The sequence below is a fragment of the Ctenocephalides felis genome, unplaced genomic scaffold (genome assembly GCF_003426905.1).
Source record: "Ctenocephalides felis isolate EL2017-DRISC unplaced genomic scaffold, ASM342690v1 CF-g0.4_SCAFFOLD_03572, whole genome shotgun sequence".
Lineage (NCBI taxonomy): Eukaryota > Metazoa > Arthropoda > Insecta > Siphonaptera > Pulicidae > Ctenocephalides > Ctenocephalides felis.
In genome coordinates, this window is record NW_020539726.1 from 23,342,798 (window position 1) to 23,353,787 (window position 10,990).

At 26.0% G+C, this 10,990-nt stretch overlaps 1 protein-coding gene across 1 annotated transcript; it reads left to right on the plus strand.

The window, feature by feature from the left end:
• Window positions 1–6,338: 6,338 nt before the first annotated feature.
• LOC113388240 lies at window positions 6,339–7,831 on the plus strand. Its single transcript, XM_026625639.1, has 3 exons — window positions 6,339–6,517; window positions 7,017–7,180; window positions 7,767–7,831. The coding sequence occupies exons 1-3, from the start codon at window positions 6,339–6,341 to the stop codon at window positions 7,805–7,807; spliced, it is 384 nt and encodes a 127-aa protein (XP_026481424.1). The 3' UTR covers window positions 7,808–7,831.
• Window positions 7,832–10,990: the final 3,159 nt, after the last annotated feature.

Consider the following 10,990-nt stretch of genomic DNA (forward strand, 5'->3'; position numbering starts at 1 on the left):
TTTAGCAATATACTTTATTAATAGTTATAAAACTTCTCAATTTTTATTTTAAATTGTATTTTTACATCAAATTGTTTTGTTTACTTCTTCGGCGTTGCCTAGCAGCTAATATTTTGTTCTGCAAACAGGTGTTAAATTGGGAAGTAGCGTTCGACTGGACGTTTGATGTTATTGCGCAAGTCAAATTAAATTACTTTAACTAGTGGTGCATGGCACCGAGCCTTAAGGCAAATTGCTGGAACTTTCCTCAGCGTAACGAAATGTTCGAGAAATATTAAATGTCTTCAAATAAATTAGATTATTATAAGTACTGTCTAATAATTATAAGAATTGAAATGAGCTTCAGAACTTTAGCCAGGATCATAATTAAAATCTGAATATTTTCGATATACAAAAAAATTGAAACACATTTTTTTCCCAAAAGCTATTATTTTGTCAAAGCAGACGGTTTGAATCATTCAAATCAGATGCATAGTTCTCCCAAAAACTGCCATTTTTCGCACATTTAGCTCTGTATTTTCAAAATAACTAAACCTGCCTTTGTTAAAAACTAACCACCTCTTCTCCCAATCATTATAAATTGAATGCTTTTTAGATCATTCAAATCGGATACTCTATATTCTCAAAAGCTCGATTTATATTTTCTGTACTCGTTGCTCCGTATCTCCGTAACGGGTGGACCTGTCTTTGCCAAAAATTAATCAGCACATCTCCCTATCAATGGGAATCGAATGTTTTTTGAACCATTCAAATCGGTTAATCCGTGCGAACGAAAAAGTGATCGAAAAAATGCGGACACACAAAACATACACACACATTGATTGTTTCTGAAGTATGCTAAAATGTTCAGAAACCTTCAAAACGTCGAGAAATGCAAAAATTTTCATTTTCTATTTTCGGCCCTTTACTATAACTTACCCTACGGGAAGTTAAAAAATATTAACATATTCAATTGATAGCATATGCATTATGTTGAATATAGCCAAAATTATAATAAGTGGCTAAGTGGGCCTTCTGATTTTAAATCTATTAGTATACAAGTCTCGCGGATATAACGAAAGAGTTCTCACAAATGATTTGATGTACTATATCAAGGGTGAGCAACCTTTTGAACCCACGGGCCAATTTAAATTTTCAAATTTCTTGGGGGGCCGCACGTAATTTATATATATATATATATATATATATATATATATATATATATATATATATATGTGTGTGTGTATACTAGCAGACCCGGCGAACCTTTAGCTACGGATAATATTTTTAGAAAATCATTAGTATAAGAAATGACTAACTGATCCCGTAATGTATAAATATTATTACGTTTAATTAATATAATTTTACCCACTGCAACGCTAAAATACTAACATCCATATTGCAATTATGTTATACTCTGAAAAAAAATCCAGTTTCCTCTCAAAAACAGTTTTGTCTCTTGATTTTAAAATTAAATTTCTAATTTTTTTGCTGAAATAGCTCCTTTTGTGAGACATTCAAAAACGATGTACTTCTTATGCACATCGAGAAATATTTGTACAATGGGATAAGCCTGCTAATCAGTTAGTTTTATCGGAGGTAACCATTTCGTTGCCATTTTTAAAATGTTGCAGCGGAGAGAGCGGATAAATTTAAGCTTTTTTATAAGATCAGAAAAATCTTGATCGAATTTCAATTAAAAACGTTCACAAAAAAGACGATAATAGTTAATTGATCGATTACCGATCTAAATAAAAAATGATTGGACTGTTAAAATGTTTATTATAAAATAATAAAAATTTGGAGTTATCTGCAGTTTTCCATTTTGCATAAAAAAATTAAAATAAAGAACGAAATTTAAAAAAAAATTGTTATGGCCTTACAAGCCATGATAAAAATAAATAGTTTTTTTTAATAAAATTGAAGCTTTTTCATAAACTCTGATAAAAGACTTATCTAAAATTAAGTCAAAACATTCATTGACTGAGTACGGGAATAATGTAACGGCAACAAAATTACAAAATTGCCACAAAAAAGAACAAAAATATAAAATTGAACAAAGTATATATTTTATATAATTCCAAGTGTATATTATAAGTTTTTATAAATATTAATACAAAATAAAAACAAATAATATTTAAATAAAAAAAAATTTTAATTGAAAACTTTAATTTAATTTAGCACTGCTTTTTTTAAATAAGCTGATCAATATCAGCCGTTTTTTTAGATTTTGTTCTTTATTTTAATTTTTTTTTAATGCGAAATGCAACGCGTATGCAGCTTTGATATGTTTTACCCAGCTTTGATACATGGTGATTTTTTATGAATTTTTTGGTTGAAATTGGGGCACATAATATTGAAAAACATTTAAAAACTGGCACAATCTTCAATCTAGATTTTTTTCTGAATGAAATTTAATTATTATCCAGCGACTTTTCTTTTGTGGACCTGTGTAATTGTTCGCGCGCATACGTACTTTCAAAAAAAGAATTTATCATAATTTGATTTGCGTTTTTTTTCAAAAGCGGAAATTTCTCAGGGCTGACATAAGATTTGTAAAATAATTCGATGTTTACTGAAAAAATTCATTTTTTAAATCTATTGTTATATAACATTTATATTACATTTGTTATATAACTTTGTAACCCACAAGCTTCATTACGGCAACATGTAGTGTATACTGGGCGCATTTCGCATTTTCATTCATTTGCCGCTAAGTTATAAAATTCTAGAAAACAGATTGAATTTTCCCATGTTATTTCCATAATAAACTTTTGTTGGAACTATCTTAAGGTTAATATTAATATTTAAAACATTCACAGAATTTTTTATCAATTTGGAAACATTTGAGTCCATGGGTAAAAAGAATTTCAAAAATATCCACATTAAGGACCACCCTAACCTGAAAGGGTTATACATCCATATGCTTATATAAGTTGATTAGCCTGAAACACTTTTGTTTCAGATTCAAATCGTTAAACTTCAGCAACCGAAAAATAATAGAAAATCCAGAGAAAAAAAGTAATGAATAAAAATAAAAATAATATCATTTCAGTAACGAGTTTTAGATACTTTACTGACATAGTTTTTATAAATTATATTTACTGAAATAGTACACTTAAATTAGTAAATTTTATTTAACTCTCTAATTACGGCGGTGGTTTCTGCAAGAGTGTCCAAGCTAAAAAGCTGCCTAAGTATTTGTTTCACGAATGTTTTGAGATTTTCCAATCATTATCAATGAATATGTATTTATAAATAAAAAATGCAATTCTAAATAACTAAAACCCACAATAAAAAATTAGAATACACAATAGTTTAACTCATAATGATAAATTTTGAAATCGAGACAGTGGATGTTCATAGACGGCACTCGTACACACAAAAGTTGTCAAACGGGTATTGCATATAGTGGGAAAAAGATTAAACTACGAAACTTACCTGAGAAGTTCATTTTTAATAAATATTTTTATCCCCCCTACTCCTTCATTTATAGTAGTTTTTTATTTAAATTTTATTGCTTCCTACTCCAATGCTCTGTACAAGAACCGCAATAATGATGCTGCAACTGCAACATCCAGTATCCAAATCCATATCCATCCAATTTCAATACGTATTTCAATTAATATTTACTTTTGTTTGCTTGTTTTTTGTGTAAGAAAAATATTTATTCCATGTAATTTATAAAAACTTGATAAACAATATTTATCATGCTACACTAAGATCATTAGTCACTAGCAGCTTCTTCCCAACGCTGTGTTTCTTACAACTGTTATCATTTGAACTTGAATTATATATTTAAAAACATCTTTTGTGTAAATTCTTTATAAAATTAAATAGAAATTTAATATTTTAAGTGTAAAATTTATCTGAACATATATAAAATTAAAGTGATATTTGCATGTGTTTGTGAGATAGTTTGACAAGAAGACAGCGACAATGAAATTCATATTCATTATAGTATTTTTAGGTAAGCGCAACGTATCGCATTCGCATTCATATACATATGTATATGAATTTTGTTGCTGAAATAAATAATATATTCTATTTATATATTATTTAGACTTAGCTTTAAATATTTTGAACATATGTACAAAAAATATTTTTTAATTAATTTCTCATTCATCAATATTTCTTGCGTTTCAGGGGCATGGGATGCCCCTTCTTCAGAATCATAAAATCTATTTTCTTTATTAAACACTCATATGAAATTTTACATTCACTAAACTTATAAGCATAAATCGTATTTTAAATGTTTACCATTGTACCAATGAAGCGCAGAAAAAATAAATGAAAAATCAATCCACAAATTATAATAAATACTACATAAGTACTACCCCTATAATATTTATCGTAAAAAGCTTATAAGATAATAATTATTATCTAAAATATTAATCACTTAGATAAATTAGTAAAAATTGTTAGTAATTTAAAATATATTGCAAATTAAATATTCATGAATATTTTATTAGAAATTTCATATTTATGATGCGCACTTGTTCACGCTTTCATGAAGTGCACAAGGACAAATAATATAGAATATTTTATAATCAAGGTCTATATATTTTTCTTTTAAATGTTAAGTTCATATGATAATAATAATCATATGAACAATTTCTATTAATTCTAGAAATTCATCAAATAAATAATATTTTTTTTTGCTTAAATATATGTATTTTTTAATGATTAAAAAATGAGTGACTTTATATTCGGATAAAACCTTATAGTACTTTGGGTACCTACTATCATCCGTTCATTCACTCCACTGCAATGCGTTTAACGAACTTTTCCAATGCAAGATCTTCAATAACCGTTTTAAAATTCTCTCGGATTGCATGCACATATAAATATACGTATATACATATATACATATATATATATATATATATATATATATATATATATATATATATATATATATATATATTACTGAGTGTTAGTCAATAAAATTCAGAAATAAAGCGTGCGATTGCGATTGTATCGATGCGAGTGTTAAACATAATATTTTTCTTGATTACTTTATAAACTAAAATTTACTTCATAAATTAAATAAATATAATTTTAAAACTGTTGAAATTAAGTTATATATTTTTTATGATATAATAATAATTTAAATTATTCAAATTTCGAAGAAGTAAATCAAATGATGCATCTAAAGCTAGACTCTAATGCACTCTAAACAGCTAGTCTAGAGTGCATTTTTAAGTTTTTCCTACTGTTTTCCACTTCTTTATTTAATCTAAAACAAGATAAAATACTATTTCAATATAAAATCTGATTCAGATTTCAATATGAAATCTGAATTATTATATTCACTCAAGTTCGTATTAAGTACAAAATATTATGATATAGCATAATATAAGATAATAAGTAATTGTTATTATTCTAGTATTCACAAAATAAATCACTATTATGATTAAGATTCAAAATTGGTTTATATGAAGTTTCTTGATAATATTATTGTATTTCGTTTTCTACATTAAAATAATGTGTTTATATTATGTCAAATTTATATAATTTATGTACAACAAAACCTTGCTTTTTTAATGATTTCATAGAAATCTTTGTTGATAAGAAAAACCCATAAATTAACCTCTGACCGTATTAATTTTTGATAATAACATACGTACAGATGTATACTTATCAATGTAAATTGATAATTAGATGTTTGTACTAACGTGTGTATATATATATATATATATATATATATATATATATATATATATATATATATATATATATGTATTGTTCGACAATTATTAGTTCTTGTTACATTCCGACTGGATTGTTACTAATTCTTATTATATTCCAATATCTATACAACTCAAATCTAAAATATCACAACATGATCAAATAATAAGAAAAATACTAATTCGAAGTTGGACTAAATTGTTAAATCATTAAAAATCCCATACCAAATATCATTAAAATCATAGTTTTTTTTTCTCACGTATCAATTACAAAAAAAAAGGTCAATCTTTGTCCAATACCTATACTAATCAATCGGCACGATACCCAATATCTTTCGAATAGTATTTGAATTAGAATTTTTGGGTAAAACTCGGCCTAAAAACTCATTTTTCTGGTAACTTTAAGGAAGTCGTTTTTTTATACCAAAGCGATTGTATCAAACAACTAACCAACGCGAGTTTTTACCAAGTTTCGTCAAATGGCTTTTAAATTTTTGAAGTCGGTTCGGCCGGTTTTGAGAAAACGTCGATGAAAGAGCTAATTTTAAAAAACGTCAAAAATGCTACTCATGTTTTCAAACTTTGATGAATTTTTAAAATTGAACGACTTGCTGCACAAAAAATCCAATAACTCTATAAAATCAGTTCTTGTATAATAAATTATGCCTCATGGTTTATTTATCAACAGGTGTATCTATAAGCTATGTTGCGCCATACAATCGTTTTAGACGACAGGGTTGGTCTTGGGGCCAAACACAGACTTCAAGACCAATTGGAAACACCCAGCAGCCTTCTTTGATAAGAACTACCACGAGAAGACCACCTCCTTCATCATCTGATGATACTAAGTATGAATAAAAACTCCTAAATTTAAAATTAGGCTTAAGTAATTCAAATAAATCACGGTACAAATTGAAAAAAGTATTTATACATGCAATAAAATATAACTTACAAAAATTTATAGAGATAAGATAGTTATTATTTAATCACAAATATTTGTAATCAATGTATTGCTATAACATTCATATATCAAAAGATCCGAAAATGATCTTTTATGCCTAAAATGAATCCATGAATGTCTTTATAAATGTATGTTTTTTAAATTATTTTAAAATTTGAACCTATTATTAAAACCGACTAAAACTGTTAGTAATTTATTGCATTTTCACCTGATTCGCAAACTAGGGCACTTCAATTCTAATTTGGGATATTAGATTATTTTCAATCCAATCCTCGTTGAGGTTAAATGTTAAATGCCGAATATAGAATACGGCAAATAAAATAAAAGACTAATTTTGAAAGTATTTAAACATTTTCGTCCACATTTATATTTCTTACCATTTTTAGTTCCTTCCCGGATCCAACAGTTGCAATGCCGCCTTCACCACAATTGGCCGCATGTCTTGCTAGATGTTCCACAACTCCTGAATATAATCCTGTTTGTGCCAGTGATGGCAACACCTATCACAATAGACAGAGGCTGATGTGTCAAAATAGTTGTACATCCGAAGGTTTGAAAATTAATTTGTCAAATGTGTTATGTAAATAAATAGTATAGGAGGCAGCAACGTTTTCAAAACAAGAACTTTAGGCTGGCTGATTTTTTGGTATGCGGTCATTGTGCTCTTTTCACAGAGCACCAAGGACCACATATCAAGAAATCAGCCTGCCTAAAGTTCTTTCTCGAAAACGTTGCTAGCACCCGGACCAAAAGTAAGCCGTGGTTTTGTAGACCATCAATAGTTCCGGGTTCGATCCCAATCTCGGCCAACAGATTTTCACTTGAGATTATAGATCTCAAATATGATTCAGTGCATGGTATATTGCTAGATAATAATAAAAAGTAAACAAAAATATTGCTCAAGTATAGTAAGACAAATATGACAATCGGTGTGGATTGTCATATCGGTGTGGATGCTGAAAGATAATGTAACAGTTACTACAAACAAATTATAATTTAAACGTACGGTTTACAATGTTCTTGTTCTCCACTATCTATATGAGTGCCACGAACTTTAGTTCAACAAAACTTTTTGAACTTATAATTATATTTTCATTTATCTCTATTCCGTTTGTAAACTATTTTTATTATTTCAGATATTCAGTTTGTGCGCCTTGGAACATGTGCCCCTCTGTAAAACCGACAACACTTATAATTAGTCTCCAAAATATTTAAAACATAAAACTTAATGTTATTCTGTTGTTAATTATTATTATAAAATTGTATTAAGTTCTTGTATATTATCCAAATACTTTTTTTATATATAATCAATAATATTAATAAAAATATGTTTGTTGTTATAAGGTGCACTTTCTAATTTTTAATTAGATTAGTTTTATTAACAACTGTTGATCTTTTCTATTCCAGAAATACCAGTAGTACATAATCTGATTAACTTTGACTTAATTTAAAATTTATGATTTTTTTATCAATTTGGTCTTAGGCCATGTATGAATTCTCAAAATATTTGCAATAATAGCAATAGATTACTCGATTGGAATATTCCAATTTTTATGAAGGTTTTGAAAGGCATTAGTTATCCAAATTAGAATAATGCATAATAAACTATGATAATGGATCATACAAACAAATAATAGCACTATTTTAGTTATTACTTAATACTTTTTTTCAGCAACTTTGTAATTTCTTTATACTCTATGGTGTTTGATATCATATATATATGGAATATTTTAAGTTTATGAGATTAATTATTAAAATACAATTTCGATTATTAGCGGGTACTGATCAAAATTACTCATAATATTTAAGCTCTTAAGGATTTTGAAATAGATATATTTAATTTTTAATAAATTTAAAAAGGATTTTGAAATAGATATATTTAATTTATTATTAAAATTAAATATATCTATTTCAAAATCCTACCTTAGGATAAGATTATAAGAAATTATTCTGAGCTAAAATAATTTGAGTAATTTTGATCAGTACCCGCTAATAATCAAAATCGTGTTTTAATTAATAATCTCATAAACTTAAAATATTGCATAAATATGATATAAATTTTATAAAGGTCGGGTTCCGTACTAATAAATGAAATTTTTCTATTTCTCTACTTATTTCATAACACTATAGAATTCCACCTATCTTTTAAGATTGTATAATATCTGAATTGTTATCGATTTTTGTCCAAAATCAGCTAATTTTGAACGAGTTATAATCGATTAAGTAACGAAATAGCATATTTGTCTACCGTAACATTTAAAACAAACAAAAAATAAATTCAAATAATTTAAAAAATCAAAAACTCACTTGTATTATATTTACTTTGTATTTTCGTTAAGCATTTTCAACATTAACAACTCTTGAATTTAATTTCTATAGTCAAGGTTTATACACATAAATATATTCACATTTAAATCATATAAATATTATATATTTTTCGAACACGCATGATAGCATTGAATATAATATTTGCATAAAATTTAAAATTATTCGAAATAACGTTTATGCAATCAATTGACTACCAAATTCTTAATTTGGGCTTATATTAACTTTTTTTTAAAAATTCAATAACTTAAAAATATGTCCACATGCTTTTAAACTATCGATATTGTTTTAGTAACATTGTACAAAAAAAGAATATAAAAAATAGATTCTTTTTAACCATGACACGATTCATTATTCATAAATCTAATATCACTAGAGAAAAAAATTATGCACAGGCTAATCGCAATTTGCAGGCATTTAATATTAAGCAAGATTTTAAAAGAAAAAGTATGATTTTCAGCGGTGTATCGATCCACAAGTAAGTAATTCAAATGTAAAGATAAAAAGCTATAAATTCATATTGGACTTAAAAATATTTCGATACCATTGTTAAATGGGCCACTTACTCATCAGTCGATATTTTATTAAAATTAATGCTTGTTTTAAATATAGTACTAATATTGAAATTAATGTTGGCAAATGATGTTATAATGTATAGTTTAATTTAAATAAAAATACCTCAGATTATTATAAGTATATCATATTTTGCTTCAATGGTAGAAGTGAAAACTATAATATACCTCGTAGTAAATTAATATCCGCTAGTAAACATTTTGAAATTAATTTTAGTGTAAATTCACAATCATATTCGAAATATCATTTAAATTATAGTAAACAAAAAATTAAATATTCGAAACGCAAATATATAGTTTACGCTAAATTTTAATAGCATTCAATCAATTGCAAAAAACCCTTTAATAAAATAAGCAATGCTATTATTTATTTCAAATCATATTATTGGTAAAGTCTTTGAATATTTTCGTATGGTATTTAAAAGTTACTATGATTTCATCAAAAATGTACTTTATAAAATATATTTTCCTTAGAATCAATTAAATGCATATATATCTATATTTTCAATATATAATAATCTGTATTTTAATATATTCCGTTAATAATATATTTACAAGAAAAATTAAGTAAATGGACGTGTTAGATATGTATGAATAATTTCAAATTTTGTGGAATGCGCTTTATACACCGAATTGTATTACAAATCAGAGTTGAAAAACTAATTAGACCTTTGGCACTTTTCTTAATTAGGGCGTATGTATGTATACAAATATAATTATATATATATATATATATATATATATATATATATGTGTGTGTGAGAGAGAGAGAGAGTTCATGTCATTTGCATGAAGCTTTATATACATTTTAGAAAAATGTATACATTTAACTAATTTTGCACTTCACATTTGAATTCAGAAATTTAAATATTCTATGTGAGCAATTCAATCAATTTAGTATGTATTTTAATCTATTGAAAAACTATTAAGTTTTTCTTTTCATTTTACAGTCACTAACATTTTTAGACTCATTATTTCACTTAATAGATACATAATTTTCTATAGAATTTATATATCTATTATTATTCACTATATTATGAAATGGTATACCACATAAATTTCAAGCTTCTTGTAAATATAAATATGCAACAGATACAATCATAAGTATTATAGATAAATGTTACATTCTAAATCTTTAAATTGTATTGAGTAAATACAAAAAATAAAAATTTCCTGCTGGCATTATACATTTTTGAACAATCTAAATTTTAATAAAAATACAATGCCAACCATTTCCTTTCAATAATTAATATGATGATAAGTATTATTTTATTTAATTAAAATTGTCACAACTAAAATTGTAAATTGTTCATAGCACAACGTTATTTGAATTATAAAACATTGAGAATATGTTCTGTAAAAATATATTGTCAGCGACATAAAATGACTATGTCGAAAATTAAAATTATATCTATAACAAACAATAGATGTTTCCAATGTTCGACAACTAAATAAAAAATTCG